Below are 14,438 nucleotides of genomic sequence, written 5' to 3'. Positions count from 1 at the left end.
ATTCATAAGTGCTTGTTATAGCCTAAATTGAATAAAGATATTTTGACTTTGACTTATGTGAATTACGAAACATGTTTCTACTTCTATAACGTATCGTTCCAACTCAACTCGATCTTGACCACCTATATTGTTTGCCGTCAGCGGGGTTACAAAATTGGAAATATATATTCACTTACGAAAAAGAGGGTTGCAAGTTACGGGTACTGAGGAAAATTGCGAATTTTTTCGGGTAGATTTAATGACGTGTAACTTTCTCGAGAGTTATTCAATAAGCCGAACTTTTATATACGATAAGTGTACTTGTACTGTAAATATTCTTTGGAAAACGGGGTTCGTGGAGGTTGCTTGCATTAATTGTTGAATTAAATACGTATAAATTTAGATGATTTTCTTCTTTGGGTGAATATTTGACCTCTGAGTTGAGACGCAAGTTAATGACTTTGATCAAACTAGGTTCAGCATCGGTGCTGTCTTTAGTTTTGATAAAAAGTTAACTCGAAGCATCGACTGTTTCAATAATATTTATTGACTATCCTTGAGAAGTTGGTACTTATAGGTAGCAGTGATAAAAAAATATATATTTACCAAAAAGAAAATGACCACAAAATAGAAAAAAAAGTTCCGAAATCAGTGCCGCCAGAAATTCTCACACGCGCGTTTAAACTCGCTTTCAAATCTTGGCGATTAATTGTGATAATTTCAATTATTTCGGATACTATAAATATTAAAATCTATGAATACAATTAAACAAAAAAAAAAACGAAAATATGTTAACTAAATGTGTAACAAAAAGAACAAAATTGTAAAAAGAACTGCCTGTGGCAGGGTTCCCATGATTCTGGCTGTATTACCCATTTGGACCGCAAGTGCGATCCGCTGGGATTAGTACGCACCAGCTCTTGGGTCCCCAAAAGCGTCGATCAACCGAGAAAACAGGACCGTTATATTATTTATTGCGAAACCTGTACGGCGCCTCATGATCGAGTGCAAGAGAGTGGCGGAAGATCAGATGCCTGCGAGCTCTATAACTTACCTAGATATTATTAGGTATCAAGTTAAGTACGTATTGTAAAGCCGAGTTTAGACTTGCAAGAAAAATCGTGTAAGTTGCATTATATCGCGGCGCCCGATTTACCTTTAAAAACTCATATCGAAAATTCAAACTGAAATATAGATGCATAGAAAACCAGAAAAATAAGACCAGACCAGACCAGAGACCAGTCCAGTGGTGATGTAGTGGTATAGCACGTGGCACGGAATGCCGAGGACCTGGGTTCGATTCCCAGCGCTGGTCTCTTTTTTCTGGTTTTTCTATGCATCTATATTTCAGTTTGTATTTTCGATATGGGTTTTACGGAATGTCCGTAAAAGTAACAAAAAATTTGGAATTGAAATAAAAAATACAAAAAGATTTCAAAAAACCAATCTTCACTAAAATCTCGTTGGCTTTACGGCCTCGCAATGTAATGCAACTTGCACGATTTTTCTTGCAAGGCTAAACTCGGCTTAAGTTTGTACCGGTTTAGCTTTAGCTGTAAGTGTACAAATGTAATTTTAATAAATAAATTTAAAATAAATATTATTTTCTTTTTATGAAATATTATTTCATTTTTAAAGAATGAAGGAACCTCAAAACTGGTTATATAATTCCTAATTCCTGATAATACTCCAATGACAATAAGTATAATATAACCTCATAGTTATAAATGAAACGTCACACCTTTCCACAGACTCGTGGCGCCATCTGTGTACCTTAACGTACCTCACTGATTGATGATGCTGCAATGTGACACCAAAGACGCTCATTACTCAATGTGTTTTACGGCTGGGCCAATACTCTGATTCTTTGAGGAACCCTTGATACTTTGGAAATAAGAAAGAAAGAAAACATTTATTTGTGAAAACGTGGGAAGAATCAGTAAAAAAAATGCATGTCACGAAATGGTCACAAATCAGCAATCTGCCGGTCTTGCGAACAACGCAGACCTTCCTTTGGGGTCATCTGGTTATAATACATTAAAAAAAACCAGTTTAATAAAAGCACATAGCCAAAGTTAAAGAACAGACAATTTAGTTCTAGTAATTGAAATTTTGTCCTTGTGTCCAGCCAGGTGTAGGATGTATATTGTTTTCACGTACTTACCAGAAGCAGAACTTAAGCGGCACCGCTTGTCTTCAGGATATAGATGTCGGCGGCCGATCCTAAAATCCGCCAGATTACGAAATTCCCTAGGCATATCGTGAAATGGCGCCATTTCATGAATTAGCTAAGGGACATCCGCCGTATCGTTAAAAACTCACCGTTTAACGATTTGCCTAGTGACGTTTAGGCAGATCATGAAATTCCTAGGCATATCATGAATCGCCGCCATTTCATGATTTGGCCAGTTTAGGCAGATCATGAAATTCCTAGGCATATCATGAAACGCCGCTATATCGGTTCTGGCACTTCGCCGACCGCTGCCGCGGCACGATCGCTTCGCTCGCTCGGCTCCTGCGTTGTGGTCACAATTCATACTAACCACTCCACGCTTCGCTCGTCGCACCTAAATTTTTCTTTTTTTCGGCATATCACAATGTGCCCGGTATACAGCTAGGAATATCGACGAATGCGTTGCTCTAATCGATCTGCCGGATTTTACGATCGGCCGCCGACATAGATATACGGTGCTTGTACACTTTGTCCATCAGTTTATACGTCCATCAATAAATTCTAATATACACGATGAATTTAATCGGTGGTCAGGAATACATTTTTCTACGCTGCAATTCAGTATTTGGTGGCGACCACGTTTAGGTCGCACTTATAGTAAACAAAACGTCTGTTCTTTAGGTTCCGTACTCAAAGGGTGCCAACTGAGACTCCGCTATCTGTCTGTCTGTCCGTCCGTCTGTCACAGGGCTCTATCCCTTGAGTCGTAATAGTTAGACACTTGATATATTCACAAATTATGTATTGCTGTGGCCAACGAACAACAAATACTAAGGACAGAATACATTCATATTTAAGGGGGGCTCCCATACAACAAACGTGATTGTTTTACCATTTTTTGCTTGATATTAATAACGGCAACAGGTAGACGCTTGAAATATTCACAAAATCTTTAGTTATATTAAAATAGTATAAAACTTGTTTTTTTGCCGATTTTGCTAATGTCTAATGTTGTATAGATAATGGTGCGAAACCCTTCGTGCGTAAGTCCGACTCGCACTTGGCCGGTTTTTAAATAATTATTATATGGAAATCTATTTTTAATTAAAATCATTGTCACTCTACCTATACACATGGTTTAGTGTATGAGCTCATATATCATCATATCGGATTATCTAATGTCATCATACGAGTATCACATCATCTCGGAAATGTACAAGTGGAATGAACAAAATTAAACTTTGTGCTGATGAACAACATATCAAGAATTTATTAAAATTACTTAACACTTAAGGAGATTGACACTGTTGTAGCCGTTTAGGCCTTCGGTATCAATACACCTACATATCGTAGCAATGTCTACGCCTCGTAGCTCCTAGGTCTACGATACTGCTACGAAACCTCTTATTTTAGGCCAGTAAAGAAGAGTATGAATCAATATTTAAGAAATGTAAATGTCTTATAAAGAAGCTCACAATATGTTTATACGTAATAAAAAAAACTCACTAAAATATTTATGTACTAGTGTATTATGCTCCTTTTCTACCAATAATGTGCGAAGAATGTGTTTTTCATTAACCAATAGAAACGCTTCATTTACCTAGCCTCGCTCCGCTCAGCTGTTTCCACCAGAGATGGGCTGTGCGAGGATGTGTAAATTAAAGTGTTTTTATTGGTTAGTGAAAAACACATTCCTTGCAATACATTCTCGCACATTATTGGTGGAAACGTAGCTTTAGGTGCGTTTGTTGAATTATGAACAAAATGTGAGTATTATTAATTGACAATATTGTTTCAAGATTCAAGGTATTTTTGTAAAAAAAAGTAATAAGATCGACCGCAGCAATTAACATTGTCGGATCTACATTTTGGCAATTTTCGTTTTATTACATTAAATAACTTAAAATAACGTTCTGTATATCTATGCAAATTTTAAATCGCAATTAATACTGTAACCATTTTTTTAAAGTTAATATTGTCGGATATGTTTACTATGTGCCATTAATATAGTTGGATAGTACGTTGAGACGTTGGTCACGGGGCGCGGGAGGGGACCGTTGGCGCGTGCGGCGAGCGGAACTGCCACAACTAGCTTTGTTAGCGGGAGGAGCGCACGCGCCATTTCTATTTTTGAATCATTCTTATTAAACGCGTTTTATCACAAATTCACATGTTTTCGTTATGTCGAGGTCAAGAAGAATATTAGATTTATTGGATCCACCTGTGCAACACGAAAATGAGTCAAATTGTGCGCTAACGGTCACTATCGGAGAAACGAATAATGGCAGGAAGAGAAAAAGTAAGTACATAATAATTTGTATGTCAATAATTTCATCACAATAATGTCAAAATTTTGTGTTGTTTAACTGCAAGTACATTTTAATTTAATATAATGTTTAAAAATGGACGAAACTACACTAAACCGACAATAATGTCGGTTGTGTCAGATACAACATTGTTAATGGATTTTCGTTTCATTTTCTTCGTCGAATGTGTCACATCCTACATTATTGCCTGGTTTAAGATAATTCCATTTTGTCGGATATGGTACTACCGACTTTGATGCTTGTTCATATGTCATGATGGTATGTGGGATGTACCACTTCCTACTTTATTGCCGGCTTTGTGTTTTTTCTTTATTGTCGGATTTGTCACTACCGACTTTCTTGCCTGTATATTTCTTATTTGCTACTAACGGATTTACCATATGCGACATTATTCCTTATTTAATATTCGTAAACTGTTGTCGTATATGGTGATACCGACATTGTTATCTGTTAAAGGCTTGCATAGTTATGGTCTTATCTGAAAAAAAAGGGCAATTTGATTCGATTTTTTCCAATTTAGGTCTATTTACCCTCTTTAACATCATTTATTTTGATTGCTTTGTTTCTTAACTTTCAATTACTAACAATTTTCTTTAGGAGAATCGCCTCTTCCTGAAAACTTTGATGAGGAACTCATAACACAACTGGATGATCTGCTTGGAGATAATTTTGATGACCCTATGAGCTTAGTGGAAGATATTTCTGATATTATAATGAATCCGGTAAGTCTAATTAAATAAAAATCACTATCTTCAATTAGTAATCATTTTACGTGAAATTCATGTTACTAGAGTTAATTCCTATTATAATACAATAGATTTATCAACTACATAACTGTTTTTTGTTTTAGATTGGTATGAATTCAGTAACCAAACCAGAAACACCTACTACTCCTAACGGTCCTGTTCCGAATATGTTACCATCAGAAGCAACTTATTCATCGCCTGAAGTGGTGGAAACTAATGAAAATGACGATTTTACACCATCCGATAACATATTGACACCCATGCCATCACCGAGTTCTACTTCTTGGCTTCTCGATGTTGAAAATAAAAATACTGAAACATCGGTTCAGACCTCTTCCGTGATTGATGCTCTTTCTACGCATGAGGTATATGAAAACATGGGAACACCGTCTGAGGTTTCCTCTTTAAGTCAAGCTTGTACACCATCTTCTACAACCAGTTCCAGAAAAAAAACTTTTAAGGTTGACAGGGGAAAAAAGCGACTTCCGCATAGAGACAGATGGCTTACAGTCCAAAGAAAACTAAAAAAAAATACTGGTGAAGAATTTGTGAACAAAAGGGGAAGACAGTCGAAAGAAAACAAATAAAGGAGCCCTGTGCCAATAGCTGCAGATTGAAATGTACTCAAAAGTTATCAGATGAAAATAGAAAGCGAGTTTTCGAATACTTTTGGGTTTTGGTGAGAAAAAAAAACATTGGGAATTCGTTATTAAATATACAAAAAAAAATCCTAAACGTCGGCAAACAACGGAAATTACGAAGCACGATAGACAGAATACTTACCAGTACTTTTTGCCGGATTCGGAAAAGTCGCCAGTGAGGGTCTGTAAGACGATGTTTCTCAATACCATATCGCTCAGTGAACGTGTGGTGACCACGGCCTGGCAGAAGTTTGATGGGACCGCGTTGGTAGAAGAAGACAAAAGAGGTCGCTATAAGCATGAAAGACGCGTTTATAATGATGATCTAGTAAAAAGTGTATGCGACCACGTGAGATGTTTTCCAGTAGTTGAGGCACATTACGTGCGCAAGAACTCAAATAAGCTTTACCTCGAGGGTGTTGAAAGTATATCTCGGATGTTCAATCTCTACTGCGAATGGTTCGATCCCAGTGAGTATTCCTCAAGAGCAACTACAAAAAGGCAGTACCGAAATGTAGTGAACACCAACTTCAACTTGGCCCTACATAGACCTAAAAAAGATAAATGTGATGTTTGCCACGTGTTTGAGAATAAATCTACTTCCACAGATGAAGAGAAGGCTGCGTTCGATTTACATCAATGTCGTAAAAAAAGAGCACGACAATTGAAAAAAGCCGATAAGAAAGAGGCTCAAGGGAACAAAGAGCTCTTGACTGTAGTTTTTGACTTTCAAAAGGTTTTAGTAACACCTTTCGGAGAAGTTAGCGTACTATACTACAAGAGGAGGTTGGCTACTTTGAATTTCACGCTCTATGATATGGCTTCCAGGATAGGTACTTGCTACATGTGGCATGAAGGTATCGCCCGACGTGGATCTATCGAAGTATCAAGTTGTCTACTCAACTTTATTACAGGTCATGCTGAACGAGGCATTAAAGAATTTCGATTTTGGTCTGACAACTGCGCGGGTCAAAACAAGAATCGAATCGTGTTTTCGCTCTACATGTTTGTAGCAAAAAAGCTCGGAGTAACTGTCATACATCGCTTTTTAGAGAAAGGTCACACACAAAACGAAGGCGACAGTGTACATGCAACAATAGAACGAACTTACAGACACAAATCAATTTGGACGCCAGAAGAATGGTACTGCTTAGTTCGTTGGGCGAAAACCGAAGGCGACCCTTACGTTGTGAAAGAAATGAAAAAAGAAGATGTTTTCGATTTTAAAGGCTTACTTGCAAACAAAAATTGGACGAAAAACACTGAAAATGAAAAGGTGTCATGGAACTCCGTAAGAGAGGTTAAAATAGATGCAGGACAGAACGACAGAATAGAGTACAAGTACGACTTGGACCAAGAATCAAAAATAATTGTGGTGTTACGATCGGGCACTCGTAACAAGAAAAGATTGGAAAATGATCTGGAATTAAAGCAAGCGTATCAAGGGCCATTACCAATCAGTAAAGAAAAATTCAAAGATTTGACAGATCTCTGCAAAGGTGGAATCATTCCTGAGCGCCACCATAACTTTTATATTAACCTACCTCATACTGCCGCTCCTAATCTCGCTCGTGAAGAAAGCGAATCAGAGTACATTTTTAGAAAGTACATTTTAAGAAGAGTACGAGTAATTCATCTTTTTCATTTAAATCTGCTTACACACCCCTTTGTTTAGCCTATTAGAAAATATGTTGTACCAAGTGATATTAGATAAAACTTACCATGTGCCATAAATACAAGACTGTGAACTTAAAAGTTAACTTATAAATTAAGGATATTAAAAAAATATTTGTACTTAAGTATATTGTTATTCTTTAGAATTTCTACTACAATACGTGCTGTGAAATTTGTCCACCTTTTAGGTATATAAATATTGACTGAACTGTTACCTGTGCCTAGTTGTAGTAATTAGATTATAATAATACTTATCTTATTTCAGGTTGATCTCAAACACTCGAAGACTATTATCTATAAGACTGTTATTTCATTTAGTTATTGAGTTGCAAAAAAGTCATTTTATGTGATGAATAAACTTAGAGAGTTATTATTTTATGTGCTAAGTCCTAAACTGTAAAAGTAAAGAGGAAAAAATTTCGTTTTTGTGTTATGTGACTTGATTTTAATTTCGTTTCCAATAAAGAGTTTTAATTTCATTCCATTTGTGGCTTATTATTTTCTAAGTATGTGAATACCTTCCGAATTATACAATAAGTTTATTACTCAACTATTTTAATGCATTATAACGAAAATCTCTGAAAATTTCGGCGACTTAAAATAATATGTGGGACATACAACAAGAAAATATTTGTAAACAACGAATAACAATGTAATAAAAGGCACATCCAACACAACTAAGATTTAAAAGTGCATGCAATAATGTGGAATGTGCCTCATCCGACTAAATTTGAATGTTGAAGTCCAGATAACAATGTCGGAACTACCACATCCGACAATATCGCAAACCAATTTTGGGTTAATAATGTTGCATGTGCATTTTTTCAAAATTCCAATTTTTTTTTCAAAATTTGCTCTTATTACTACGTCAGGTAATCAATATTAATATATCATACCGAATTTGGTCAATGTACGTTAATGATAGTTAATTTTATACACATTTGAAACTTTGAACGCCGGTCCTGGAAAGTAACGATTTTTGACATACGACAATGTTAATTGCTGCGGTCGATTTATCAATGCATCATCATCATCTGACCATTATACGTCTCATGCAGAGACTAAAGTAACATTTTAAGAGCATGAGAAGTGAAAAAAAGAATTGTAAAGAAGTAATAAAGCTAGTTAGGTATTTAATAAGCAGAACACGTTCAAGTGATAAATTTTACTTTTTATCAGCGTGACCGATCTTATAACCCAATAATGCTAAGGATACAAAAAGAAAGAGAAGAAGCTGTATTTTTATGATAAGATAGCTTTTCGCTTTGAATTATTTTTACTTGATTCATGTTAAAAGTCGATTAAAAAATAAATAACATAAAAAACTTTTTTACAAATTGCCAACAGCAGTCAACCGCTTCGTTTACGAAAAAAACCTTTCTTGCTTCATCTAGAAAAGCGTCCATAATAGAATATGTCATAACTTTCCAAGCCACAAAACTGTCAACAGGGACATTCGAATCCAATAAGACCCCATATTTCGCGCGATTCGGAAGTGCCAACCGTCAAGATTCGATAAAAGAAGTCAAATCTCGGACTAAGAGATGGGTCGGCCTATTTCATATTCATTTGTCACCCATAGATGCTTTTATGATCCTTTTTAGTGATCCACTGGGAGTGAAAGATTATGAATAAATGCTCTCTATTGCGCTATTTTAGTGCTTTGTTGGGCCAATTTTCTGGTATACTAAAGTAGTTAATGCTTCATGAAGATATTTTGATATTTTTATCACAGTATGGCATGCTTTTTTACTATTTTTGGAAAGGGTGAATACTACAAAACACGTCTATTTTACAGTTTGATTAATTCGAGTTAACACTTGACAGATGGGCGTGCCTTCAGTCAATTTTCAACTTTGACGTCATACAAATAAAGCCATTTTTAGTATACCGCTACCCACGTTTACAGATGATGTAAAAACTATTTTATTTGTATGGCGTCAAAGTTGAAAATTGACTGAAGGCACGCCCATCTGTCAAGTGTTAACTCCAAGTAATCGTACTGTACGCACATGATTGTAAAATTGTAATGTTTCTATAAATCCGTATCAAAACCAAACTGTCACGCAAATGCTTAATGAAAGCAAAAGAAGGTTTAAAAAACCGGCCAAGAGCGGAATAGGGTTCCGTAGCCATTACGAAAAAATTAAGTAATACTTTTCTAAGGATTTCGTATTCTGTACGGAATATTCCAAGTTTAGGTATATTTTATACCTTAGGCTGCTATTTACTCTTAAACTACTAATGATTCTCAAGAAAACTTAACTGTTATAGTATTTCTTGTAAGTTTGATATACTTACTACCATCCTAATTTTTTTTAAATTCCACCCACCGGTTTTTAGAGGCGGGGGACGCTCGATTTTAATAAACAATGTGCACTGTTGAATATTTTGCAAATAAATCACTGAATCGAACATTCGTTTTAGCAACCCCCTAATGGATTTTTCATCACACTTGCTCGTAAACAGTGTCGTAACTGCAGGCTACCTTCGCTGCAACCCCCCAAATAAACCCTCGACCTTAATGTGCTTCTCATGAAACCCGTGGTCGGTAATGAGTCATTGCGCGTACACATTTTCTTGCCATGAAGCCCAAGGTCGGTAAATGAGTCGGTGTCCGTACTGATGCGCTGCAGCAGGACTACATGGACCACATGCACACGCACGTTGCGGCGCATGCCGAGGAGGTAGAGGGCGACGTTGCCAGAGCATAGCCTAAGGTATCGCCAATATTGAAGAATTATATTTTTTCTTTTACAAATATAAAATTTTACTTGCATATGTTATGAAAAACATTGTATGTCGCACGGGCGTACTAGAATTACGAACATCGACTCATTAAAGCCTCAGTCTTCGACTTCGGGCTTCTAATAGACTCTCGTTCCGTAATTCCTTATTTACCGCCCTTAAGACACAATGTACTATAAAGAACTATCCAACGATACCCCACACTACAAGGTTGGTTCAGAAAAAAAACACCCCACTTTACGTCTATGGGAGGTACTCTAAATTTTTTTTTTAAATTTTTTTATTGTACCATTTTGTCGGCATAATTTGCATATAATATTCGTGCAAAATTACAGCTTTCTAGCATTGATAATCCCTGAGCAAAACCGCGGACGGACAGACAGACAGACATGGCGAAACTATAAGGGTTACGTTTTTGCAATTTTGGCTACGGAACCCTAAAAGAGTGAGTTTTTAGGTCTCTCCTATGTGTCACGTCAATGTCACTTGTCAAGATAGTGGCACTATGTATGTTTTTTTTTTCAATTTGGCCAAAAGGTTAGTAGGTAGGTAACTATATCAATGAACTAAGTCGTCAAAGTTCACGGAAAAAAACAGTGTCGAACTTCGAGTCAACTGACACCATAGGATTCAAAAGTGACAAAATGTATGGAGCTGTCATCCGTAAGTTTACTTATTTATTTTTTAAGTTTCCTTCCTCCTTATTGTGTTCCTACTAGGTACAGAAAAAGACACAGTTGAGATTGACTCACTTAACTCAAATAGGTACCTCTTAACCTTTAGAACTACGAGTAAGTACTCATAAATCTTTACCCCACTATATTTCGGAGCAACAATGACCAAACCGCAATACTTTTCCACAAATCTGCCTCTGGCATGAAGTGTACGAGTAATTCACAATAAATAAAACAAATCTTTACAGCCTACAGACCTACTTATTTCGTCCCTTTCACTTCGCTATACTTAGAAAAGGCTGCATAGAGCAAAAAACATTTGAAGTAGGTAAGCGAAATGAACAAGAGACAGCGAGAGCACTCGAATTGTATCCACACTTGACCCGGTATTCTTATGCGAGTCGGTAGGTACAGTACGATTACTGGGAATTTGTGGGAGTTAAACCCTTGTGTAACGTGAAATTTTTTATGACTTATAAGTTACATTAGGCACTAGTCGAAGAACCGGGACTGTTGAGTCACTTGTCAGTATTAATAATTGACCGTGTAATGCCATTCTGATTTATTAATGGTAACATTACTACGATTATGTATAATGCGGCTAAATTATGGGTACTAGCGCGAGTGCCTCAACAATCACGATTTGTGATGGTACATTGTGGCACTCGATCGGTCATTTATAAATTTCTGGTAAATCGGTTTGACGGACTTCAACATTATAAGGTACACCTTCATTTGTCATAAGATGTAATATGTACTTTAAAAACAGGCGAAGAGCGTGTCGGACACGCCCAAAATAGGGTTTTGTAGCCATTACGAAAACAATAAGTAATATTTTTCTAATTATTTCGTATTTTGTACGGATATTCCAAGTTTAAGTATATTTTATGGGCATTTTTTCGTGCAAAATAACAGCTTTCTAGCATTGATAGTCCCTGAGCAAAGCCGACACGAGACGGACAGACAGACAGACATGGTGAAACTATAAGGGTTCCGTTCCTAAAAACCGAGTAGTATTAGCTCAAAAAATCTTGGTACCTAATTTGTCAGTAACCTGTTATAACTGTCGCTACTCGATTTAATCTGTTTGAAACCAAGTCACTTATTCTAACGCGCCTTCTCTAAGTCATGTTTATTACAATAATTGTCAATGCTAATCACACAAGCGCTGTTATATAAAGCAAGTATTCCATAGCATAAAAGTCTCCCTATCATAAATCTAGCTTTGTGTTTCTTTACTATTTCCTAGCCAAAGGCGTGACTCGGGCGATTTCCTGTGACACGAACAAATTGTTTCATGTTACATACGTTTAAGATAACGCCGTTTACGCAATAAGAAAAACATCTGAAGGCCTCTAGAGCTTTATTTCCCTTTGTCATAGCAGAAAGCTTTCTGGTGACGTTCATAATCATAATCATAATCATAATCATTTATTCATTTGTCCAACATAGGTAACAACACACAACACAACATTAGGTAACATTAGGTAACGTTTTAATTTAAATTGAAATTTGTTTGATATTTTGATATTGGTTTGCTGATATGAAGATGGTGATGATGATTTTGTAGATCGATGAGTTGATCTACAGTTACGTAAGCTTACGACCAATTGAATCTTTTCGCGGATGTGTGTAATCCCAATTGGTATTATAAATGTGAAAGTTTGTAAGTCTGTTTGTTTGTTACCTCATCACGTCTAAGCCGCTAAACCGATTTAGATGAAATTCGGTATACAAATAGTTTGAGTCCCGGGGAAGAACATAGGATAATTTTTATCCCGGAAAATTGAATACAAATACAAACAAATACAAATATTTTTATTAACAGAAACATATTTGATACAATACAGAACATATCTATCAGACTCCAAACTAGGCTGAGCCTGTATCTTGGACGTCTGCGAGTGCGAATAACAGATTTGTAAAGCTTTAGAATTAAGCGACAACATGCAGGAAAATAATAATAATAATATTAAAAAAAAAATACAAAATTGATACAAAACAACCGGCAAAAAAGTAAAACTAACGTTATACTATGTGTGTAATGTGTGTTGTGTGTGCACGTGTGTGTGTGTGTGTGTGTGTGTGTGTGTGTGTGTGTGAGTGCGAAAACCGAATTCTACGCGGATGGAGTTGCAACGGCTAGTATTATACTATAATAGGATACTAGCCAGCAGGCCGCTTCGCTTTCGGCTGAAACGGCAAGCCAGCGCGGCTGGGTTGCGATCCCAAAGACATGTACGCAATCTTTGCGATCACTCGATGTAGGAAAATAGTAAGCGAAGAATAAAAATCTTATTTCTTGAGCAATTTAGATGTGAAACTTATTGATCATGATCAGATTTTTCAGTTGATTGTTTAGCTGTAGTTGAAGGATTTTTCGAAAATTCCACGAAACGGCCAATGCGGGACATTAACTTCATTCCTATCGAATATGTGTAAATATAAAAATCTACGCAGACGAAGTCGCGGCTAAAAGCTAGTAATAGGATATATCGCTTCTTCTTCTTAAATAAAAAAGCGATACAAATAAAAAAGTGAAGGTTTTTTTTTGCAAAAATAGCACTTTAAATGCGATTTAAAAAAATAATATGGTGCCAACACAGAAGATGTCATGTGCCACGGCACGAGTAGTAGCAGTCGTTGAAACTTTACTACCCACTATTTTGATGACCTGCACCTAGGTCGTTTTATTTGATCATAAACCTAAGGATGATTGGTCTTTTACAAGTCTTTCTTTATCATCCAAACCTTACTCTAAGCAATTTTACAAGCTATGAACTTCTCGTGCCGGTTAGAACAGAATTCGTGCCAAAAACTTATCATTCGGATATTAGGTAGGTACATTGAAAACATAACCAACAAAATTCCTCATACGACTCAAAACGAAAGGTATTCACATCAAAATTATTGATTATTGTCATATTTCGTTCCAAATTCAAATCACAAAAATATGCAAGTTCTTTTTCAATGCCAGACCTCACGTATTGATTTCGGAATTGAAAAAAAAGTACAAAAATGAAGTTGCCAGTGTGTACTCTGCTAATGGAACGATTTACCACGCCTCAGTAAAAATAAGGCGGTAAACGAGAAAGCCAACCTTTTCAAAACAATATTTCTTTCCACTGGAGATATTGGCAGGTTTGTTGCGAGACAAAATTCGATTATCAATGTTTATTTGCCAAATGATATCGGGAACGAACGTTCCCTTGTTGTTTTTTCATTTGGAAAATTCTGGCGTATTTGTCCTTTTGGGGCAACGTGATCATAAAATTTGAGCTGTCATATCAGTTTCAGATTTTGAAAATTTCAATTACACTTTAATCCCTACTATAATATTATAAATGCGAAAGTAACTCTGTCTGTCTGTCTGTCTGTCTGTCTGTTACGCTTTCACGTCGAAACCACTGAACCGATTTTGATGAAATTTGGTATATAGGTATTTTGAACCCCAAGGATCAACATAGGATACCTTT

At 36.3% G+C, this 14,438-nt stretch overlaps 1 protein-coding gene and 1 long non-coding RNA gene across 2 annotated transcripts in view; one reads left to right on the top strand and one right to left on the bottom strand.

Moving 5' to 3' along the window:
- Positions 1-14,438, bottom strand: part of LOC141429195 (uncharacterized) — a 100,712-nt gene that overhangs the window by 74,400 nt on the left and 11,874 nt on the right. The gene's annotated exons all lie outside the window — the stretch shown is intronic.
- LOC141428504 (uncharacterized) lies at positions 4,259-5,812 on the top strand. Its single transcript, XM_074088496.1, has 3 exons — positions 4,259-4,451; positions 5,077-5,201; positions 5,330-5,812. The coding sequence occupies exons 1-3, from the start codon at positions 4,334-4,336 to the stop codon at positions 5,810-5,812; spliced, it is 726 nt and encodes a 241-aa protein (XP_073944597.1). The 5' UTR covers positions 4,259-4,333.

This window comes from Choristoneura fumiferana, chromosome 6 (genome assembly GCF_025370935.1).
Source record: "Choristoneura fumiferana chromosome 6, NRCan_CFum_1, whole genome shotgun sequence".
Taxonomy (NCBI): domain Eukaryota; kingdom Metazoa; phylum Arthropoda; class Insecta; order Lepidoptera; family Tortricidae; genus Choristoneura; species Choristoneura fumiferana.
The sequence above is the reverse complement of the archived record's forward strand: the minus strand, read 5'-3'. Positions and strand labels throughout refer to the sequence as shown.